Raw genomic sequence first — 24,260 nt, forward strand, 5'->3', positions numbered from 1 at the left:
CCAAAAGTGTCAAAAATATCAGTTAGGGGTCCGATCTGTCCGCCGCAATATCCCAGTCCCGCAAAAAAAATCGTAGATCGCCGTCATTACTAGAAAAAAAACAATAAAAATGACATAAATCTTTCCCGTAGTTAGTAGACGCGATAACTTTTGTGCAAACCAATCAAAATACACTTATTGCGATTTTTTTTTTTTTACCAAAAATAAGTAGCAGAAAACAAATTGGCCTAAAATGTTAAATTTTAATTTTTAAATTTTTTTTTTTTGGGATTGTCATATAGCAGAATGTGAAAAATATATATATTTTTTTTTTAAATTGTCACTCTTTTTTTGTTTTATAGCGCAAACAATAAAAATCGCACAGGTGATCAAATACCACAATTGTCCGTTAAAGTGACACCGTGCCGAATCGCAAAATAGGGCCTGGTCAGGAAGGGGGCTGAAGTGGTTATTGGTTGCTTACATGTTCCACATGGTGTCCCTAAGCCCTGGATTCCAAGGCTAACCTCTTACGTCGCCGGTAAACCCCATTACCCCATCCCCTGCCGCCCTCCATTCAACCTGTTGAACTGTCAAGAACTGTCAAAGCGCGTCATATCTCTCGCTTTATCTCTACACCCCGCCCACACTCCACACACAGCTAATGGAAGCGAAGACGCATGCCTACAACGTCATTTCCGCCTTCCCATGATTCCTTGTCAGCGCTCAGCACGATCTTGTACATTTTCCCGGCTCTGTAACGTAGAACAGCACCCGCTGCTGCGCAGACCGAATGACAGGTGAGCCGAGCCGAGCAGCGGAAATGCCGTGAGACTGATTACCCGTCCTACGGTCAATGCTCGTCTACCGTGGTGATTGATTTCGATGAGAGCGTGTCGTTGGAGAAGGGCGAGCGCACAGCCTGGCCATTGGACAGACAGCTGCGAGGGCTGTTATCAGTCATAAGGTGAAGGTGTTCTGTGGAAATAGCGGAGTTCTGGCTTTTCTAGTCCTATCGGTATCTAGGCTGTATTTATGGAGGATTCCCTTCCTTGGTAACACAGCATCACACAACTAGATGAATGGGGGCTCTGCTGTGACATGATCATATCAATGGATTGTTGTTGTAAACATCAAGGCCCCTTTCAGATTGGCTGAGTCTGCCAGCTCAGTAGGGGGTCTCTCCTCTGATCCCCATTAAGCAGGAGGATGACCGGTCCCTGTCCTCTCCGCTGATGCAGAGTGGACACAGACACCATCTGCTGTCCTCCATGGGCTTTCAGATGGAAACTGACCCCCTGTCTGTTTCCATCCGACTGTCATCGCAACTGAATGGGGAACAGATTCCTGTATGTTTGTTTTTAGTGAACAGGATTGGATTGGTGTTCGGGGTGTCAACGGACACATATCTGTGGACATCCGCCGCTCCATTTATAGCAATGGATGGTCCGATCGGGTCTGCCTGAAAAACCGACAGGCGGTCCCGATCGGTCTATCAATGTGAAAGAGGCCCTACATATACACAGTGAAGTGGTTGGCCTCAGGTGACACATAGTAATGAAACAAATACTCCTTCATACATTGTACCTGTTTATCTGCAGTCTGCTCTTCTCTGCAGCCCTTCAAATTGCAGAATGTATAAAGCTTATCTGAGCTTAGAGAGAAGAGTTCTGAAAGCTGATTGGAGCGAAGGGACACAACCCCCCCCCCCCTTTTCACAGAGCCGAGGCTGGAACTGCCTCCCCTGTCACCTTTTTTCTCTTGGTGTCAGAAAACCTTGTCAGAAGTGACTCATACAGATAGCAGAGGAACGAAGCAGCAGACAGAAATTACATTTATGGCGCTTTTCCAGTGCATGCAACCGAACGGTTCGGCTCGCTTTTTTGCTTTTCCACTGCTGGTACCGCATGGCACGGTGTAGGTACGGTACGGTACGGCGGCGCTTTTCCACTGCATGGAACCGAACGGTTCAGCTCGCTTTTTTGCTTTTCCACTGCTGGTACCGCATGGTACGGTGTAGGAACAGTTTGGTACGGCGGCGCTTTTCCACTGCATGGAACAGAACGGTTCGGCTCGCTAAAACAGTACCACCTCGATTGTGGTTCCAAGCGTACCGTACCGGTACTAAATTCCACAACCCCTCCTATGCAGCCTGATTGGTCCTCACTACAAGGCAGTGATTGGTCAATAATCATCACTGTCATTGTTTATGTGACACCACTGCAGTGAGAAGCTGTGAGAAGCATTGCTGTGTCTCCTTAAGATGATGTCACGGCAGTAGAGGCGGTGCAACTACGGAGTAATCCTGCCCACTACTTATCAGTACTATAAACGGTGGAAAAGCAAACCGTACCGAACCGTTCCAATACCGTACCATGCGGTACCAGCAGTGGAAAAGCAAACCGGCCAAGCAGGGCCGAGCCAGTACTTGCAGTGGAAAAGTGCCATTAGTGCTTTTAATTGAGACAAGTACATACTATAGTATAGAGCAGGGATCCTCAAACTACAGCCCTCCAGCTGTTGCGGAACTACACATTCCATGAGGCATTGTAAAACTCTGGCATTCACAGACAGGACTAGGCATGATGGGAATTGTAGTTCCTGAACAACTGAAGGGCCATAGTTTGAAGACCTCTGGTATAGAGGGATACACTTTGTAAATATTCCATGTCTGAGGTTCCAACCACTTTAAAGTAGAATTCCAGCTAAAGCCTAAGGCTACATTCACATTGATGATTACGGCTGGTGCAAATTGTAGCTGCAGATCTCACTGCAGGCAATGGCTGGCTGTGCAGAGAGCTGCAAATAGTGAACAGGCCTGACAGTTGCATCTAGCCACTCATCTGCAGCTGTAAACAAAAGGTTTCTTCTGCTAAGACGGTTTGCACCAGCTTTCATTGCCAGTGTGAATGTAGCCTAACTAGTCTTAAAAATGCTTCTTCTTCCTTCTAACACCTATACTAACTAACCTGTGTAAGAAAGATTCATATACTTACCTATTTTCAGCCCACTCTGGTGTGGGGGGACTGCTAATGATGGCTGCACCATGGAAGGTGATGTCATCACTCTTGGCTTTCCTAGTCTTAGTCAGGCACTCTCTCCTCTCCCCCGGTAGACGCAGGGGAGATCACATGACCCAAGCAGGCTGAAAATAGGTGAGGATATACATCTTTTTTTACACAGGTTGGTTAGTATAGGTGTAAAGAGGAAGAAGGGCAGTTTTAAGACAAGTCAGGCTTTAGCTGTAATTCTACTTTGAAACTGAAAGCAAATTTCTGTAGTGTTAGATGTAAAAAAAAAAAAAAAATCTGAAGTTGTGATTTCTTTTGTACTTTGCCTTCTTTGATTTAATACTCCAATTGTAGTGGAGATGACAGTTCTATAATTGTTTCTTGTGGAATGTTTAAGCCAATCTGATTTTATTATTGGTGTGCCTACTAAGTTTAACTTTAGGCACCATTTGATGTTACTGTCATGGATTGGATTAATAACGTAGTATTTACGGCCATAGTTGAGTTTTCTCTTTGGTGAGAACTCCTGATGACCTTTTATCTCCTGCCACACCAGAATATTGGAAATGATGCAGGAAAAAAATGAAGATTTCTACTGAAAGCAGAAGAATCGGGACAAGGGACAAATAGCTGTAAGCTACGTCCCTTGTGCTGATTTTTCTATTTTTAGTTTTATTAAAACTTTGGCTTTGACCTGTTTTTTTGAATGCCCTAAAGCTTTATATATTTTTGTTTTAGACCATGAAGTGGCCCTAATGCTTTATATATTTTTGTTTTAGACCATGAAGCGGGTACGCACAGAGCAGATTCAGCTGGCAGTAACTTGTTATCTCAAACGCCGTCACTATATAGATATAGAAGGATCCCTAAAACAAGGGCTGCGGCTTTGTCAGACTGCAGAGGAGATGGCAGCCAATCTAACTGGTAAGTTGATAATTTGTTGCAATAGTACTGGCACTAAAAACTTGATGGGAGTTTTATTTCTCAAATCATTCTCTAGGACGGTTGACTTAAGATGGCTCTGCCCACCTGTAGGAAACACAAGACTAGAGTTTAAAAAGGTTCACAGGAGCCAGCAACCTCAGATGTTGTGTTTCTTGTCTACCTTGGAAAACAGGAAAGCGTAGCCGCTCAGGTGTATGTCTAAGAACCTGGTGCAGGTCGGAGCCGTAGTCCGGAAGCATGCAAAGTATGAGAGGATTGACCGCACTGGTAAAAATATTTCTTGAAATCAAAAATGTTTTCTTTATTGTTCCAATAAAATCAAGTGACAGACAGTGTACAAGCAGACAAAGGTTGACGCGTTTCACGACATTACCAGTCGCTTACTCATAACCACACTACTGTAAGAAAAAAAAAACACCAAAAATGACAAATCTTTCCCTTTGTTAGTAAACGCGATAACTTTTGCGCAAACCAATCAAAATACGCTTTTTGCGATTTATTTATTTATTTTATTTTTTTTACCAAACATATGTAGCGTGAAACAATTTGGCCGAAAATGTTAAAAAATTTTGATTTTTACATTTTTTTTTTTTGGGGGGAATTTCATATTAAAAAAAAAAAGTGAAAAATATTGTTATTTTTGCAAAAATTACGCTCTTTTTTTGTTTATAGCGCATGATCAAAAAATCGCACAGGTGATCAAATACCACCAAAAGAAAGCTCTGTTTGTGGGGAAAAAAAAGGACGTGAAATTCGTTTAGGTACAGCGTTGCACGACCGCGCAATTGTCCGTTAAAGTCACGCAGTAAAAAATCGCAAAAAACCCCCTGGTCAGGAAGGGGGTAAAATCTTCCGGGGCTTAAGTGGTTAATATAAATGGACTAATAACAGCGATGCATGAGCTAGAACAAAAGCTTAAAAAGAACATGGAGGCCGAGACACAACAAATCTTGTATCAAAAAGAGATAAACTAAAAGAACTAATGGAAGAAAAGACTGGACGCACTTTTAATAGAGTTGCTAGAGAAATATATAAATGGGAAAATAAACCAGGAAAATATTTAGCAAGAATATTAAAGAGTAAAAATTTTAACAAATACATAGAAAAAATAAAAAGCAATAGAGGAGAAATGGTCTATTTAACAACAGAAATAGCTAAAGCATTTCAGAGTTGTTACGGAGCTTTATATGAGAAACAAATACTCCTTCATACATTGTACCTGTTTATCTGCAGTCTGAGAAAAAAGGGATTACATGAAGCAGAACAAAATAGAAAACAAAGGTTCCAAAAATATACAAGGGAATAAATTACCTAAATTACAAACAGAAACACTACAAGTTCTAGAGGCCCCAATCTCTCAGAAGGAGATAATGATGGCACTAAAAAACTCACCTGTAGGGAAAAGCCCAGAGCCTGACGGGTTCACCACCCGCTACTATAGAAGGTTTAAGGAAACACTAGTACCAAAACTTTGCACATATGGGAATGAGATAGAAGGGGGGAGGATGAGAGCAGAATCTTTATAAGCATATATAACGGTAATACCCAAAGATAGGAACTATGCAACCCTGTGCTCTAGCTACAGACCAATAGCGCTGTTAAATGCCGATACAAAACTATACGCAAAAGTTCTAGCAACTAGACTAAAAAATGTAATGCCAGAGTGAATCCATGCAGACCAAACAGGATTTGCCCCAGGCAGAGAGGGAAAAGATAACGGGATAAGAACATTACTCTTATTACATAAAGCTAGAGGTCTCAACCAAGACCTACTACTGTCAATAGATGCCGAAAAAAGCATTTGACAGGGTGGACTGGGAGTTTATGCTAGAAACAATATAGGATTTAGGTATTGGCCCAAAGATGATCCAACGGATAAGAGCAATGTATAGGAGTCCAAAAGCATCGGTAAAGGTTCATGGAAATCCCCCCCCCCCCCCACTTTGAAATGTGCAAGGGGATGAGACGGGTGTCCTCTCATCCCTGTTTTTTGTCCTGTTGGAACCACTATTGGCGACTATAAGGAATAACGTAGACATTAGGGGAGTAAAGGTAGGACAAGAAGAACATAAGGTAGCGGCGTATGCCGATGATGTTCTGTTTTACATCACCAACCCTAGAATAACCCTTCCCTAATGTTAATAAAGAGTTAAAGAAATACGGGTAACTATCTAATTTTAAGATCAACCCAATAAAGTCAGAAATGTTAAATATATAAGCTAAGTAAGAAAGAAGAGCACTGCAGAGTGAATTCCCATTCACATGGGCAAAATCAAAACTAAAATATCTTGTGATAAATTTAACCCCATCATTAAAGAAAATCCCTACCATGTCAACTACATATCCATGTTAAATGAGATAAAAATAGACGTTGAAAAAATATCAAGACTCCCACTTTCTTGGTTGGGAAGAATGAACATGGTCAAAATGACAATACTGCCTAAAATCCTATACAAATTTCGATGGTTACCGATAGCTATACCACCGGTATACTTTAAAATAATAAAAACAATGATATTTAAAATTAATTTGGCAGGGAAAAAAGCCTAGAATACAATTTATGATTCTCAGCAAAGATAAATCACGGGGGGGGGATTAGCCGCACCAGATATTAAAAGATACAACACAGCAGTCATAATCTCACGTATGATAGAATGGACAAAAATAAATAAATTCAGACAAAAGATGGGTTAAGAACGAAACTACACTATAACACATTTAAACAAGAATATTAGGATTCCACCAAAATATAGGGAAATACACGAAGACACACATGGTATGACGAGAGTTGTATATAAGACATGGGACATGGTACACAGACAAGCCAAATGGGAAAATAACTCTCCACTACTATCACTAGAAGGCACAAAATATTTTACACCCGGGATTGGGACACAATTTGGCGGTTGGATTAAAAACACGCAGTTAAAAGATATTCTACAAGGTGGAAAGATAAGGCCATATCACAAACTTAATAATAGGAGAGAAAATATGATATTGAATGAATGGAGCTATCTTCAGGTAAATTTTGTGAATCTCTGCTGCAACCCATTTGATCCGAGAAGAAATTTAAATATGATGGAAAAACTTTGCAATCCACAAACAAAAATAGAAGCTAATATATCTAAGATATACAAAATGCTAACCGAGACGCCTGGCCTGTCGAAACCTCCATTAATAGAAACATGGGAGAAAGAGAGGTGGGCGGAGTATCGGAGGTGCAGGCATCAGAGCAGAGTAGAGGGGTGACAGTTAGGAGGGGTAGAAGGGAACAAGGCAAGGAGGCTGATCCTGGGCTGGAGCACCCCAATAGATACGCCCCGTTGTGTGATGTTGGGGAAACCAGTCGGGGACCAGCATTGCTGGAGCAGAGCGACGCCCCTAGCTGCCAGGGGAAGAACTCCTCCAGTGAGGCTGGGAGAAAGGGAAAGGAAAGACAGGTGCTGGTGGTAGGGGACTCAATTATTAGAAGGGCAGACAGTGTAATCTGTGACCAAGACCGTGTGCGCCGAACAGTCTGTTGTTTGCCGGGCGCTCGGGTTCGGCACATAGCGGATCGGGTGGACAGATTATTGGGTGGGGCTGGGGAAGACCCAGCTGTCATGGTACACGTGGGTACCAATGACATAGGCAGAGGAAGACGGAGAGTCCTAAACGATTTCAGGGACTTAGGCGCTAAGTTGAGGACTAGGACCTCCAAGGTAATATTTTCCGAAATACTACCTGTACCTCGAGCCACACCAGAGAGGCAGCGGGAGATTAGGGAAGTTAACGAGTGGCTGAGGAGCTGGTGTAGTAAGGAGGGTTTCGGGTTCCTGGAGAACTGGGCCGACTTCTCAGTCGGTCACCGGCTCTTTGGTAGGGACGGATTGCACCTAAATGGGGTGGGTGCAGCCGTACTGGGTGCGAGGATGGCCGAAAAGTTAGAGGGGCTTTTAAACTAGGGAATGGGGGGGAGGGTACAGATGTAGAATTACCCAGTGGAAAGCAAGTTTCAGAGGGCAGAAATGGGGGCATTAGCGATAGGGTGTGCGGAGCTCCTATACCCAGGGTGGGTACGGGGAAAAATCAAGAGAGCAGCCTAAAAACATCAAAAGAGGATAAATATAACCGATCAAAATTACGAGGTTTGTATACCAATGCCAGAAGCCTGGCCAACAAGATGGGAGAGCTGGAGCTGCTGATATTTGAGGAGGACTTAGATTTTGTGGGGATAACTGAGACTTGGTTTGACAGCTCTCATGACTGGATGGCGTCCATTCAGGGGTATTCCCTTTATCGCAGAGATAGAGAAAGTAAAAAAGGGGGAGGGGTATGTTTGTATATTAAGAACAGTATACAGGTAAATATGAGGGATGATATTAATAATGGAGCTATGGACGAGGCAGAATCCCTATGGGTAGAGCTTCAAAGGGAAGGCACGGCGGGGAAGGTAATATTGGGCGTATGCTATAGGCCCCCCAACCAGAGGGAGGAGGGTGAGGCGGACCTCATGTTACAGATAGGATTGGCAGCAAGGATGGGAAATGTCATTATAATGGGGGACTTTAATTATCCAGATATAGACTGGGCAGAAGGAACCGCGCATTCAGCCAAGGCTCGGCAGTTCCTAAATGTTTTGCAGGACAATTTCATGGGTCAGATGGTGAATGCACCGACAAGAAGCAATGCGGTACTTGACCTACTGATTACCAACAATACAGACCTGCTCACGGATATAGAAATACGGGACAACTTAGGGAACAGTGACCATAGGTCAATTGGTTTCAGTATTAATTACAGTAATAGGAAACACAAGGGTAATATAAGGACGCTGAATTTCACAAGAGCCAATTTCCCTAAACTGCGCTCGCTGCTAGAAAATATCAAATGGGATAGAACCCTGGGAACAAAGAACACGGAGGAAAAATGGGAGTGCTTCAAGAGCATACTTAACAAGGGAGTGGGCCAGTGCATTCCACAGGGAAATAAATTTAAAAGAGCAAAACTAAACCCTGGGTGGCTAAACTCCAACATTAAAATGTATATTAGAGCTAAAGAAAAGGCCTTCAAAAAATACAAGACTGAGGGGTCATTGGCAGCATTTAAGCACTACAAAGAGTGTAATAAGAAATGTAAAGATGAAATCAGGGCGGCTAAAATAGAACACGAGAGACATATAGCGGAGGAGAGCAAAAAGAACCCCAAGAAGTTCTTTAAGTATATAAACAGTAAGAAAGCCAGGCCAGAGCACATTGGCCCCATAAAAGATGATAAAGGAAAAATGGCCACTGAGGACAGAGAAAAGGCGGAAGTGTTAAATAATTTCTTTTCTTCAGTCTTCACAAAGGAATCGGGGGGCTACACGAAACCCGCTTGTAAGGCCGAACTAAATAATACACCTCAGGAAGTGCCGCCATGGCTAACAGAGGATAGACTTAGAGCTAAACTAGAGAAACTTAACATAAATAGATCCCCGGGACCGGATGGCTTGCACCCGAGGGTTCTTAATGAGCTCAGCCAGGTGATTGCCAGACCATTATTCTTGATCTTTAAGGATAGTTTACAGACGGGTATGGTGCCAGCTGATTGGAAAAAAGCCAACGTGGTACCAATATTTAAAAAGGGGCCGAGATATATCCCGGGTAACTATAGGCCGGTCAGCCTAACATCAGTAGTCTGCAAAATTTTGGAGGGGATGATAAGGGACCACATACAAGACTTTAGTAATGAAAATGGTATTATAAGTAGAAATCAGCATGGATTCATGAAAAATCGTTCGTGCCAAACCAATCTGTTAACCTTCTACGATGAAGTGAGCTGCCACCTAGATAAAGGTAAGCCTGTGGATGTGGTGTATCTGGACTTCGCAAAGGCCTTTGACACCGTTCCTCACAAACGCTTACTGTACAAACTAAGGAAGGTAGGTATGGATCATAAGGTGAGTACCTGGATAGAGACCTGGCTCCAGGGGAGAGTCCAGAGGGTGGTGATTAATGGGGAGTACTCGGATTGGGCGGGTGTGGAAAGTGGGGTCCCCCAGGGTTCTGTCCTGGGACCAATCCTGTTTAATTTATTCATAAATGATCTAGAGGAGGGGATATCTAGTACAATCTCAGTATTTGCAGATGATACTAAATTAGGCATGCCAATATCTTCTATGCAGGATGTGGAAATCTTGCAAGCAGACCTGAACAAAATAACGGGGTGGGCAACCACATGGCAGATGAGGTTTAATGTAGAAAAATGTAAAGTAATGCACTTGGGTGCCAGAAACCAGAAAGCAAGCTATTCACTAGGGGGTGAACCTCTGGGTGAGTCTAGGATGGAAAAGGACTTGGGGGTACTGGTAGACAACAGGCTTGGCAGTGGCATGCAATGCCAAGCCGCCGCAAGCAAAGCCAACAGAATACTGGGATGTATAAAAAGGGGGATTCACTCCAGAAATAAAGAGATTATTCTCCCGCTCTACAAGACTCTGGTCCGGCCACATCTGGAGTATGCTGTCCAGTTCTGGGCACCGGTCCGCAGGAAGGATGTGCTGGAACTGGAGAAAGTCCAGAGGAGGGCAACAAAAATAATTAGGGGAATGGAGGACATCGGCTATGAGGAAAGACTACAAGCACTGAACTTATTCTCTCTGGAGAAGAGACGATTGAGGGGGGATATGATATCAATGTACAAATACTGTACTGGCGACCCTAGCATAAGGAACAAACTATTCAGAGAAAGGGAATACAATAAGACACGTGGCCACTCACTAAAACTTGAGGAAAGGCGGTTTAACCTTAAAGTGCGTAAGGGGTTCTTCACTGTAAGAGCGGTAAGGATGTGGAATTCTCTTCCACAAGCAGTCGTATCAGCGGGGAGCATAGATAGTTTCAAAAAACTATTAGATGTACACCTTAAAGACCACAACATACAGGGGTACACAATGTACGGTTAAAAGCAAACACACACGCATCATGGGTTGAACTGGATGGACTTGTGTCTTTTTTCAACCTCACTAACTATGTAACTATGTAACTATGTAACTAAGATAAGATCACGTGTAAACGAACACGAAGTGAACGCAATACTGATAGCTGTTCTCCGTTCGGCGATTGGCATAAATACCATTGACATTAACTATAAATGTCTATCGAGATGGTACATAACGCCATTAAAAGCACACAAATGTCAACCAGAGAAATCTGCATTGTGCTGGAGGGGCTGCAATGTGCAGGGCACAATGTTTCATATCTGGTGGGACTGCCCTAAGATCTGTGACTACCGGCAGAAGGTACAAGAGTATATCAGGGAAATTACAGGAGTGGCCATCATTGACGACCCATGGACATGTTTATTACATAAAACGGATAAATCAAAACGGCATTATGAAAGCACGATAGTACAAAACCTGATAAATTCAGCAAAGGGGATAATCCCAAAAAAATGGCTAGATGCAGAGAGTCCCACCCACTCTCCCAGTGGTTCGAAAAAAAAAAAAAAAATATATATCTATATCTCTATCATGGAGTACTTGGGCAGCAGAGATGAATAACAGACAGAGCGCTTTACAAATAGATAAAATGGGCAGACTTCAAAAAGATTAACAATACATAGAAGTATGGGTAGATTGGAGGTGCGACAGAGGAAGTAGACAATGGAGAAGTAGGAGAAGACACAAAGGAATAGAAGGGTAAATAGAAGCGGGGAGGGATCACAGGCTGGGAAGACAGGGAAAAATGTTTTACTGTAACCGTTGAAATTTACTCTTGTTGAAAATTTATATAAAAAAAAGTGTTTTGGCAGACCAAATGGCACTGTGGTCCAGAGATGGAAGGACCACCCAGGGATAAGTGTTTGGGGTCATGAGAGCTACACCCTTTACCATTAGTGATCCCTTTCTAACCGGGTAGTTTGTTCTCTCTGAGACCTGGTCCCTGATGGTCCCATGTACTCTCCAGCTACTTTCCTCACAGTTCTGGGCTTCAGAGTCTGAGTTTCTTCTTCAGGTAAGGACCAGGTAAAGATTGGAGGTCCTAAGTGCTCTTTGCAGGCTCAGCCCTGCAAGAGGGAAGCCAGGTCTTTGTGGCTATTTGTGGTAGTGGTGGCTGGTGCTGTTGCTCTTCAGTGCTGAACCTATGTGCTATACACCAGTCATGCACTTCTACTTCATCAGAGCAAGGTCCGCTTCAGTGAGGTGTCAAGAATTAACACAGCAATGCCCTTTACTTCACAAAAAGGTGTAGGTTGGTGAAGCCAGTGGCCACTCTGGAAGTGCTTGTGAGAAAAGCGCGCTGGCATTGGTGCAAGAATCTGCATTGGAGCACTGGGCTGGATCAACTTTTTTTTATTTTTTTATGGCACCCTAAACATGGTACAATTTGCCACAGTACAAAATGCACGACCCTTCACACCCAAAAAGGTGTGTGAGAATCAATAAACCGTAAGCGGGAAAGTGCGTTCCCACTATGCTAAGTTTGAATGTGGTATCAGCAGGGAGCATCGATAGTTTCAAAAAACTATTAGATGGGCACCTTAAAGACCACAACATACAGGGGTATCCAATGTACGGTTAACAGCAAACACACACATCATAGGTTGAACTGGATGGACGGATGTCTTTTTTTTCAACCTTGCTAACTATGTAATGTTGCCTCAGGCTTCCCCTTCTTGTTTTTGGGTGATGGAATCTATCACATGTATGAGACAGCATGTGAGTGCTCCTGACCTCTCTCTTCCTAGCCCGAACAGATCTGTGAATCATACATGGGCTCTAGTGTGACCCCATTCTGACATGTCTTGCAGTATTCATTGTTACTTTTTGTATCCTATACTGTGCACCAAGCAATCCAGGCAAGGAACACCAACTCCCTGACAAAGAGGAATGCCATTCATGGCCTTAAGTCAGGAGAAACACCTCTAAATGTACCCGGTACAAGTAGGAATCACTATGGATGCCAGCCCCTAGGGATACAGAGCACATTTGGAAAAAAGGTCTTGCATATTTCAACAGGACAATGCTAAACCACACACTGCATCAATGAGAACATCATAGCTTCATGTGGAAGATTCCGGATGCTTAACTGGCCTGCCTGCTGTCCAGACCAAATGAAAATATTTGGCGCATCTTGAAGCGAAATATACGACAAAGAGGACCTAGGAATGTTGAGCAGTTAGAATCCTATATCAGGCAAGAATAGAAAAACATTCTTCTCCCGAAAACTGTTGGCTCCAGGGGAGCCCTTTAAATCTCTTTAGTCTAGTCTTGTGTTTTCTGCAGGTGGGTGAAGCCATCTTCCGTCAATCCTTCAGGATTCCTGGAAAAGGAGTTACCGAGCAGTAAATTGAGGTTTTGGTGTACTTTCCCTTTTGGTGCTGAAATCTTTTTAGAATGGACCAAATATTTGGGGAATAATTGTGAAATGTTATAAACTTATCACAGATGAGGGAAATACTTTCAGAAAAAACGCATTTAAAGAGAACCTATTCTCAAAAGGAGCTTGGGTTATAAAGTGAAGGTATGTAGAGATGACTGGCAGCCTCTAATACCCTGCTTTTATGGCCTAATTCTGGACTGTTCTGGCAAACAAAGCTTCTGAACATTTCTATTGGCCAGTGAGGCAGGAAAACAGGAATATGCGGGTGGTGCAGCAGACCTGGGCATTACCTGAAAGCTTCTTTTCAGAATTCTCTAGCGTTGTCAGGTATGTGAACTGCACTTTTTTATTTCTAGCATCTCTTTAAAAGAAAGCTGTACAGAGAGAAATACAAGGCTGTCCTTACTATCTCTTCCTTTTAAAATACATTTATCCTGGATGTCTGTGGCTTCAGTACTGTGAGTCATTGATTTGGGACAAACATTCAGCCTGGAAAATTAGTGTTTTTGACATGTATAATTGGTCCAGGTCTGTAACACAAAATATTTAAGCAGGTGAATAGGCATGACAACCAGGCAACTAACATTTTCATAATGGGAAGTCAAAATTGTAGCATACATATCTTTCTAACCGCAGATTACCTAAAAAAAAAAAAAACTAAAATCTGCAGAGCTAAGCAATAGGTAAACTGAATTTAGATGTACCCAAGAAGGTATTTGTATACACTGTTTTGTGTCTTACTTTACAATAGATTTTGTAATTGAAACATTTAAACTGACCTTATATCATGTAGAACTGTCACTTTTAATTTAAATGTATTAAAAAAAAAAAAAACTATCCAAGGAGATATTTGCAGAAATGCATGGCAACTGTCTGATTTTTTTTTTTTTAATTGTACCTTTTTTTTGTTTTTTTTTTTTTTGTTTTTAGTCCTATACCTTGTCAGATATTTTATTAACGCTCACCTACATTGAGAATCTTCTTTTCTGAATGAGCAGGGTCCTGAACACTGGTACCACTTGGCGCAGCATTCAACCCCATTTAGCCACAGCTTGCCATAGACTTTGACTGGCTGCCTGCAGCTGGACTGGATGCTGCACCTGTTTCTCCAGGGCGCACTAAAATGCCAGGACTGATGCATTGCTCCCAGACAGCCCTATGTGCATGGGCCGTAAGTGAGGGGCCTGAAGCAGTGTGTTTTTTTTTTTTTTTTTTTAAATTGGAAAGCCCTCAATTAGAATGGGGGAAGAAATGCAGTAATAGATATTATGAGCAATAATGCTTGATCCACTAGGGGTATTTGTTCCATTCATGTGTATTTGCTTTCCCTATTTTGTTTAGTACAAGCAGAATCAAGCTGTGCCAGTGCAGTATCTTCAGCACCCTGCCAGATTGACCCACAACAATATGAATTGCAGTTTGCACGTCTTCGAAATTTTCTGTCGGGTGAGTAGTTTTCATACTTTATATGCCTTTTATAAATTCAGTAAAATTTTTTAATAAAAGTAGTATGCCTCATTTAGGGAGCAGATAGAAAATGAGATGTGCTTGCATCACTTATCTAAGCCGGGAACAGTAGTGATAGAGGCAAGTTTTCTCGTTCAAAGTATTTTATTAGAGTTATGTACATACAATAGATACAACAGAAGTGTAAAAAGGATACAACAAGGGAGGCCAGGTTCTTGGTTTGGTTCAGGGGGGTGGGGGGTGTTCTTGGTTGTTGTTGTTGTTTTCATTAAAATTTAAAAATGAGGTCCCGCTGGTCGCATGGTTTGTGCGATATGGCTGTATATTATCTAAGGGGTGATGCTTTTTATCCTGTATGTTGTGGTCTGTTTGATTGTTTTTGTCATTCGCCCTTGGAGGATGCTGAGAGCTGTGGATACTGTAATGTATTATGTTGAACTGTATGACTATGCTGGACTTCAATAAAAATCTTTTTAAAAAAAAAAGGATACAACAAAAATGTAAAGAAGATAGAGTCCAAATATAGAGTGGGCAAATGGTATACAAGATATAGAGAGTCAATGAGCAATAATGAACAGTTAAGTATAATAAATAATGTAGAAGTGGAAGTCAGTGGGGTTGCAATAATAGAAATAGCGTTTCCGTGTCCTCCCTATGGAGTCACCCCTAATGGGTTCAAGCTGTGACCCAGAAGAACAGGTAATGGGAACCTTCCACAAATAAAGGATCTTTGGAAAAGTTACATATCTTGACTAAAAAAAGTATCTCGTAGAACATATGAAGAACAGCCTAATCTAGCATGGCAGAGGCAAGTTTTCTAACCTGCTTTATCATTTGGTCCCTGATGCCGGCCAGTGGTGTCTGGAAAGGGACATACTTATGGGATCATTTCATGATTTGGATGAAACAACCCCAAGAAACTGAACTTAAAGTTTTTGCCCATTGTGATTACAGTACTATCTGTACTATCAGTAATATCTGTACTACAAAGATATGAAAAATACAAGTGCAAAATGCAACAATGAATTATGAAGTTTTCACCAATGTCCGAAGTCTGCCAAGCCAAAAAATAAGTTGGTAGCTTTGATGCATGAAGAGAACTATGATTTAAATGGTATTGCTGAATTTTGCCTTATTCATTAATTGGGCCATTTATTATTCCTGGCTTCCTCTTTTGGAGAGACAGGGTAAAATGAAAAGTCTATGTAAGACATGACCTAAGGCCCCTTGGACACTGGGCGCTTGCCCAGCTCTTCTAAACTGCAGGACATGCGCAGTAGGGACCCACCGTGAAGCCGCAAGGCTTCGCTGCTGGGTTCCCTTACCGGCGATGGGGCGGCAGCACCCGACAGCCGACGGAAACATCTGCTGCGGTGCGACATCGCTGGACTCCAGGACAGGTAAGTGTCCTAATATTAAAAGTCAGCAGCTACAGTATGTGTAACTGCTGACTTTTAATTTTTGGAGGGGGGGGGGGGGGCGGAACTCCCCTTTAAGTACGCTGAAATTGACTGGGGTAATGGCACTGCTGGAACAGTTAGAATACCGCTCCTGTGCGTTTAGCCTCCATGTGCATTTCTACATAGTACATTAGCTAAGTCTGCATTTTTTCCGATGTCATTGCTTTCTAAAGTCATTCTTAGTAGATTTAGCATTTTCCTGGATACATTTGTTCCACTCTCAATTCCTGAAAATGTCACTAGTATTGATGCAAAAACCACTGTATATTTTGTTTTTTCAGTAGCTAACACATTTTGCATTATAATTACATTTATCAAAACCTCATTTAAAAAGGTAGAAACCTAGTAATCGGGTCCAATTAAATTGTGTTTGGTAAACTGTTAGTCTACATACTGTATACTTCTGCCTGCTTGAAAGCTTTTAGGTGTTGGCTGACATATACAGCAGATTCAAAGATGGCACACCTTGCGTAGGGTGGACTTCAAGCAGTAGTTTTTGGAAAGGGGTGGGTATTGTGACTTAGAAAAGCACAGCCTCTTAAATTGATTTTTTTGGCAGCTAATTGTTTAGAACATTAGTTGGGACCTGACAGGAGTAGAGATTTGTAAAATGTTTTGCATTGGTTTACTACTAGATAATTAGCTTAGTTTGTGTCTAGTAATTTAATTACCTTGCATTTACCTTATCCTGTGACAGTTACTTACCTTTCTCTAAGCCAGTCTTTCTCAACCTCCTTTTTTTTTTTTTTTTTTATCCTTGAGGGACACTTGAAAAACATTCTGGTCCCAGGAAACCCTGAAATTCTCTGCAATGTTGGCGGAGCCCCATTTGAGAAACCCTGTCTTACTGCACTACCAGTTTTTGCTGAAATTGTGAAATTCCTTTAACTGAAAATGGAAAAGTGGGCCTATGTTCAAATGTTAATCTAACGCCTTGCCTAATAATCTGTTGTATGTAAATGAAGAAAAGGGATATTGCTAAATAACCTCTTCTGGAAGGAATCACTGAAGAAATTCCTCCAGCAGTAACAGGAAATTCTGCACAATGCCGCTGGGGAACCGAAAGAGACTATCCGTTACAATTGGTTGCTAATCATGTGATTTCTGTGATTAACCAATGTTGATCCTCCTGCTACTTTGTATCTACTTGTCGCTGACAGGAGTAAAAAGTGCTTGAAAAGAAAATTACATTTTTAAGACCAAGGAATACAATAGGGTAAAAGCTCTGTGCCCGTCTGCAGGGGCTCTCTCCTCTCACTTCCTGATCACACTGGCTTTGATGTGGCAGCAGAAGGAGGGGCCAAGCTGCACTGTTTGTCTATGCTAGATTGTCAACTGGCTGAGACAAGTGAGCAGAGGCTAAGAACCTGTCTTTTGAACACCCTGCTCTGGAAGAGCAATTACAGCTGATTCCTTAAGCCCTATTGTCTTGATACTCTTGAGAATGTAATTCCTCAAGGCTAAAGAATTGTATCTCTGTGCATATGCACAGGATTTTGTAGCTAAATGCTTAGTTTTCAGAACATACTTGTAAGAAATGTTTTCTACGCATGCCATTTGATGGTCAGTGCCTCTTTGGGGAATCCCTGGACAAACTTATCTAAGATATAACTGGGGCAGGAAGGAACTACCCCATAAGAAAAAAACCTAGATCTTCTACTCCTATATCTTTTACCTCCACTCAAAGAAAGGGATCTTTCTGTTCTCCTGAGGTGTTAACCTAAAAACCAAGGCTTCACACTTTCTCTTGCCCTGAGCTGTGGCCCACCAAGCCTTCATAGAAGCCCTTTTCACAATGAAGGGGCACCCCCACTCAAAGTTTTGTTGGGTGTGTGCCACTCTGGAATTGGGATGTCCCAGACCCATGGGTGCAGTCTGTCTTTTCAAAGGGGTACAAAATGGAATTTCTGTCTCTGACTCTCCTTGCCTTTACCTTCAATTTTTCCAGCTTTACTACCAAAGGAAGGCAGCTTTGACTGCCCTACATCACCTGCATGCACAGGTAGTGGTTAGACTAGTTCTTTCATAAGAACAGTTACAAGGTTTCTTCTTTCTCTATCCCTTTAACAGATTTGTGTACCAGCATTCCAAATGGAATCTACGAGATCTATCATTGCTTTCGTCAGTCAAGATACTTTCTTGTACAAGATGCCTATCTCTATATTCCCATTTTTCATCACCCCAACGATTTCTGCAATTTGCTGTGGGAAAAACAGCACTTCCAGTTTGTAGCACTACCAATCAGACTTTCCTGTGCACCCTGAGGGTTCACAAAAGTGCTTGCCCTGCTTCTGGCTCTTCTATGAACCCAGGGCATTCATGTCACAGGTTACCTAGGCAATCTCCTGCTAAGGTGCTCTTCAGCCAAGTCCTTGTCTGTCAATGTCCAAAGAACCATCCAGTTCCTTTAAAACTTTGGTGGGATAATCAACTTTTCAAAGTCTGCCCTCCAGCCCTCAGTCAGTCTGTACCTGTGTCTAATCTTGCACACAGCCCAAGCCAGAAACTTCCTCCCTCAGGGGAAGATTGCCTCACTAAGGTCCAGCTCTGTGGCCCTACTGTTATGATTAAACTGTTTAATTTATTTCTTCATGAAGGTTCTGGACCTCTTGATGACCTCCGTTGAGACCATTCCCTATGCCCAGTTTCACTCCAGACCATTCAATCCAACATCTTCAGGACTTGGAACAAGCAAATCTATTTTTTGTATCATTCAATCCTTCTGTCCGGACAGATCTCCCTTGCATGATGGATCTCCCATCCTTCCTTGGAGTTGGGGAAAATCTTTCCTTGACATGACTTGGAACATGGTAACAAGATGTGAGTATTACAGGCTGGGTCAGAATTTACAACTCTTACTCCCCACAGGAGTCAAAACTCCCCATTACCATTCTGGAGCTGGAATCTATCAGATTTTCTCCATACCATTGGATCTCCCTTCTACAAGGTCACCCAGTCAGAGTACAGTGGGACAATGACACAAAAGTGACCTACATAATCAAGGGGGCACCAGAAGCTTAGTAACACTAAAAAAAGAATGAGTCGAATGCCCTCGTGGGCAGAAACATTCCAACTTTTTCAGATGCCACATTCCTTGAGTGGATCGTTGGCAGGCAAACCTGGGCCAAGGAGAGTGGTCTCTGCACATCAGGATCTTTCAAAATCTACATGTCTATGATGGGTAAAACCAGATGTGGACATTCTGGCCTCCAGTTCAACAACAAGCTGAAAATGTTTCTGACCAGGACCACATGGTTCTTTTTAACCTTTTTGCAGTAGATACTCTAGCGATAACTAACTAGGACTCCATTCCAAATGCTATGTCTTCTCTATGATGAAGATCCTTCCTCGATTGCTGCACAAGATAGGAGGAAAGGGTTCCAGTTATTCTCATTGCACTAAATTGGCCCAGAAGGAGATGGTAGGCACACATACTCAGACTTCTGGTGTGAAAGCTTTGGCCTCTTCCAAAAAGCCCAGATTTACTGCCCCAAGGCCCCCTATTCCATCCTGCCTCTCAGTCACGGGCAGTAACGACATGGCTGTTGAGACTCAAGACCTAAAGGATAGGGGTACCGCTGACCATCTTACACAGAGTAAGGAAGTCCAACTTTTGCAAGATTTGGTATCGTGTGTGAAAGGCATTCTTTTGTATGGTGCAAGAAGAGAAGTCCTAACCCTGAGAAATACTCTATCTTGCTTGTATTTTGGCCTTTCTTCAGAACCGTATCTAGTCTTGAGTACCCCTAAAGTGGTTCTAAAGGCAGAAGGTTTTTTTACTCCGCAGGAGGGAAGGGCCAGGTGGGCTGGCAAGGGACCCGAGAAGTGGAGGCTCTGGGCTGATCTGTGAAAAACCACTTCACAGAACAGGTAAGTATAACATAGGGCTGGACGATATGGCTGAAAACTGTATCACGATATCAGTGTTTCATATCGGTCGATATAGATAATTATTGATATTTTTTATTACCCATTTAAAATAAGGTAATAAAAAGAAAAGAGAAGGCGCCTGGCCCTTTAAATAAAAGATTGTTGAACCTGCTGCCCTTTTAATTGTAATAAAACAATAAATAGGTATATATCATAGGTAAAAAGGCGCTGGTAATCTTAATATATCACGTGTTATAAAAATTAATAGGTGATTTAAAGTGTAATATATGTGATTAAAAATTGCTACAAATATATATATGATCAACTATTGGTGCAATTAGCAAAGAAAAGTGCATACCAGTGCAATTTCAATTCAGAAGTGTTTGTGCTTCTCAAAGTAAATTAATCCACAAAGGTGTGGATCAGTGAACCAATAAATAGATATATAAAGAATTCCATACAAAAATCACATAAGAATATATAAAAATATAAATATATAAATGTGCTCCAAGTAGTGTTTAAAAGTCCAGACAATAGCATGCAATCAAAATTGTGCTTGGTGGATTCTTATTAATCCCTTCACAGTGCTCCAGGTGCTGGGATGTGACAACCGTCAATTAAGAAGTGCTTGTGCTTCTCAAAGTAAATTAATCCACAAAGGTGTGGATCAGTGAACCAATAAATAAATATATAAAGAATTCCATACAAAAATCACATAAGGATATATAAAAAAATCACATAAGAATATATAAAAAAGTATAAATATATAAATGTGCTCCAAGTAGTGTTTAAAAGTCCAAGCAATAGCATGCAATCAAAATTGTGCTTGGTGAATTCTTATTAATCCATTCACAGTGCTCCAGGTGCTGGGATGTGACAACCGTGGCCTCTTACCAGCTAGCAGCAGGTCACAAGGACCCCCAACGCCTGTGATCCCTTTATTGGGTGGATCAGACCTCTCCTCGATTGCTTGGATCTCTGGCTCCTATATTACTCGAGTTGGACCATGTAGTCCCCCCATACACATAAAGATATAGAAGAACAAATAGCCTCCAATAGTGAAATACTGTTTTATTCTCCAAAAAACATACACTATAAGGTGACAATTAGCCTCTTACTATTTGTTGTGCCCTCCTGGCACTGGGCAATTCGGCAGTACAAAATCGTTTTTTTGGGTCTTAGGAAGATATTCTCCGGGGATCTGCAGCACCCTGTATCTCCTTTCCCCCTTTCTTTGTATTGCAGCGGTGGATGTGTATCCCAGCCTCTGTTCCGAATGCCTCTGTGTGTTACTTCCGGGTTAGCATTGACCACAATGCATTTCGCTTAACGAGCGTCCTCAGGCAGAGACTGCCTGAGGACGCTCGTTAAGCGAAATGCATTGTGGTCAATGCTAACCCGGAAGTAACACACAGAGGCATTCGGAACAGAGGCTGGGATACACATCCACCGCTGCAATACAAAGAAAGGGGGAAAGGAGATACAGGGTGCTGCAGATCCCCGGAGAATATCTTCCTAAGACCCAAAAAAACGATTTTGTACTGCCGAATTGCCCAGTGCCAGGAGGGCACAACAAATAGTAAGAGGCTAATTGTCACCTTATAGTGTATGTTTTTTGGAGAATAAAACAGTATTTCACTATTGGAGGCTATTTGTTCTTCTATATCTTTATGTGTATGGGGGGACTACATGGTCCAACTCGAGTAATATAGGAGCCAGAGATCCAAGCAATCGAGGAGAGGTCTGATCCACCCAATAAAGGGATCACAGGCGTTGGGGGTCCTTGTGACCTGCTGCTAGCTGGTAAGAGGCCACGGTTGTCACATCCCAGCACCTGGAGCACTGTGAATGGATTAATAAGAATTCACCAAGCACAATTTTGATTGCATGCTATTGCTTGGACTTTTAAACACTACTTGGAGCACATTTATATATTTATACTTTTTTATATATTCTTATGTGATTTTTTTATATATCCTTATGTGATTTTTGTATGGAATTCTTTATATATTTATTTATTGGTTCACTGATCCACACCTTTGTGGATTAATTTACTTTGAGAAGCACAAGCACTTCTTAATTGACGGTTGTCACATCCCAGCACCTGGAGCACTGTGAAGGGATTAATAAGAATCCACCAAGCACAATTTTGATTGCATGCTATTGTCTGGACTTTTAAACACTACTTGGAGCACATTTATATATTTATATTTTTATATATTCTTATGTGATTTTTGTATGGAATTCTTTATATATCTATTTATTGGTTCACTGATCCACACCTTTGTGGATTAATTTACTTTGAGAAGCACAAACACTTCTGAATTGAAATTGCACTGGTATGCACTTTTCTTTGCTAATTGCACCAATAGTTGATCATATATATATTTGTAGCAATTTTTAATCACATATATTACACTTTAAATCACCTATTAATTTTTATAACGTGATATATTAAGATTACCAGCGCCTTTTTACCTATGATATATACCCATTTAAAATAAGGACCCTAGGGTGAGAATGCAGGATGACTGGCATGGTGCAGGAGAATGCAGGGTACTGGCATGGTGCAGGAGAATGCAGGGTACTGGCATGGTGCAGGATAATGCAGGGCACTGGCATGGTGCAGGATAATGCAGGGCACTGGCATGGTGCAGGATAATGCAGGGCACTGGCATGGTGCAGGAGAATGCAGGGCACTGGCATGGTGCAGGAGAATGCAGGGCACTGGCATGGTGCAGGAGAATGCAGGGTACTGGCATGGTGCAGGAGAATGCAGGGTACTGGCATGGTGCAGGAGAATGCAGGGCACTGGCATGGTGCAGGAGAATGCAGGGCACTGGCATGGTGCAGGAGAATGCAGGGCACTGGCATGGTGCAAGAGGATCCGGGGTTGTGGGCATACTACAGGAGATGCAGTGCTGTGGGCATGGTACAGGTAGACCATGCCCGCAGCACTGCATCCCTTGTAGTGTGCCCACAGCTCTGCATAATGGCAGGTAGTGAAGCTGTTTCACTTACCTGTTCCAGAGGCGCCTTCATTTTAAAAATGGCGCCGCCACGTCATTGCGCACGCGCCGCTGCCGCTCGTGTAACTTCGGCTATTCCCGGCCTCTCCCGAGCGGCGGCGGCGCACGCGCAGTGACGTGTATGCGACGGGCGGCGCCATTTTTAAAGCTTAAACCCGTCGGAGCTGACTTTAAGTTTTATCGTTCACAGTCTTGTATTGCTATCGATCCCCTGACTATCGCGATACATATCGGTATCGCTTTATCGCCCAGCCCTAGTATAACATGTTTTTTTTTATTTTTAAACCTAAAAATCAAGACTTTCTGCCTTATCTTCCAAAGCACTTTTGGATTGTAATCCCTTACCAAAACCTTTCTAAAGGTTGCTCAAATAAATACATAAACTTGGTGCTCTATGTTCTTCAGAGACCCCTGATTTGAACTGATTACAGACCTCACCTTTTTAAGGTTGCCCTCTTAGCTACCATCATGTGTGTTTGGCATATTTCTGAACTAGTGGCTCTCTTCTAAAGTGCATTTATATTTTGCACAATGACAATATAGTTTTAAGACCAAAACCTTATTTTTTGCTTAAGGTGGTCTAGTCTTTTTCCACCTCAAAGAGGACTTTGTTCTTTCTTCCTTGTGTACTACTCCAAAACATGACAAGGAATTTGCCTTACATTGTTTGTATGTAGTTATTGCTGTCAGTCTATATGGCCATTACTTTCTCTTTTTGCAAGAGGGCACCCTGCTTCCCATTCCATCGTTGCCAGGTGGATCAGACAACTCCCATTTCCTGGCACTATGCACTTAAGGAAAATGTTCCTCCCTTTAACATCAGAGCCCATTTCACCAGGGTTATTAGTATCCCTTGGGCTTTTCAGTATCGGGCATCTATATCTCAGATTTGCAGGGTCTCCAACTGGTTTTCTGTTCATGTGTTTTCTGAGTACTGCCAGGTAGACACTTAGACCTCAACTGATGCAAGCTTTGGCCACAAGGTGCTTCAAGCAGTTATCAAAGTATTTTGGTTCAGTTCTTGAAACCATTTTAGGTTTGTTATGAGCCTGTTGGTAGTTTTGTGCTGATATATCGTTGTCCACCTTTCCGTTTTTATTACTTGGGTTTGGCCTGTACTGTATGGTTAAGATTATAGGAATTTTGACTTACTGT

At 42.2% G+C, this 24,260-nt stretch overlaps 1 protein-coding gene across 3 annotated transcripts in view; it reads left to right on the forward strand.

Annotated features, from left to right (window-relative positions):
* Positions 1–680: 680 nt before the first annotated feature.
* Positions 681–24,260, forward strand: part of TAF5L (TATA-box binding protein associated factor 5 like) — a 40,969-nt gene continuing 17,389 nt past the window's right edge. Inside the window, exons 1-3 of one of the 3 annotated variants that reach the window (XM_082251496.1) lie at positions 681–779; positions 3,770–3,914; positions 14,621–14,725. In XM_082251496.1, coding sequence (XP_082107622.1) covers positions 3,773–3,914; positions 14,621–14,725 — 247 coding nt within the window. In that variant the 5' untranslated portion in view covers positions 681–779; positions 3,770–3,772. Of the gene's footprint in view, positions 780–827; positions 947–3,545; positions 3,623–3,769; positions 3,915–14,620; positions 14,726–24,260 lie in introns of those variants that run through there. The other 2 variants (XM_082251497.1, XM_082251498.1) reach the window with 2 other exon arrangements.

This window comes from Pelophylax lessonae (assembly GCF_965119305.1).
Source record: "Pelophylax lessonae genome assembly, chromosome: 3".
Lineage (NCBI taxonomy): Eukaryota > Metazoa > Chordata > Amphibia > Anura > Ranidae > Pelophylax > Pelophylax lessonae.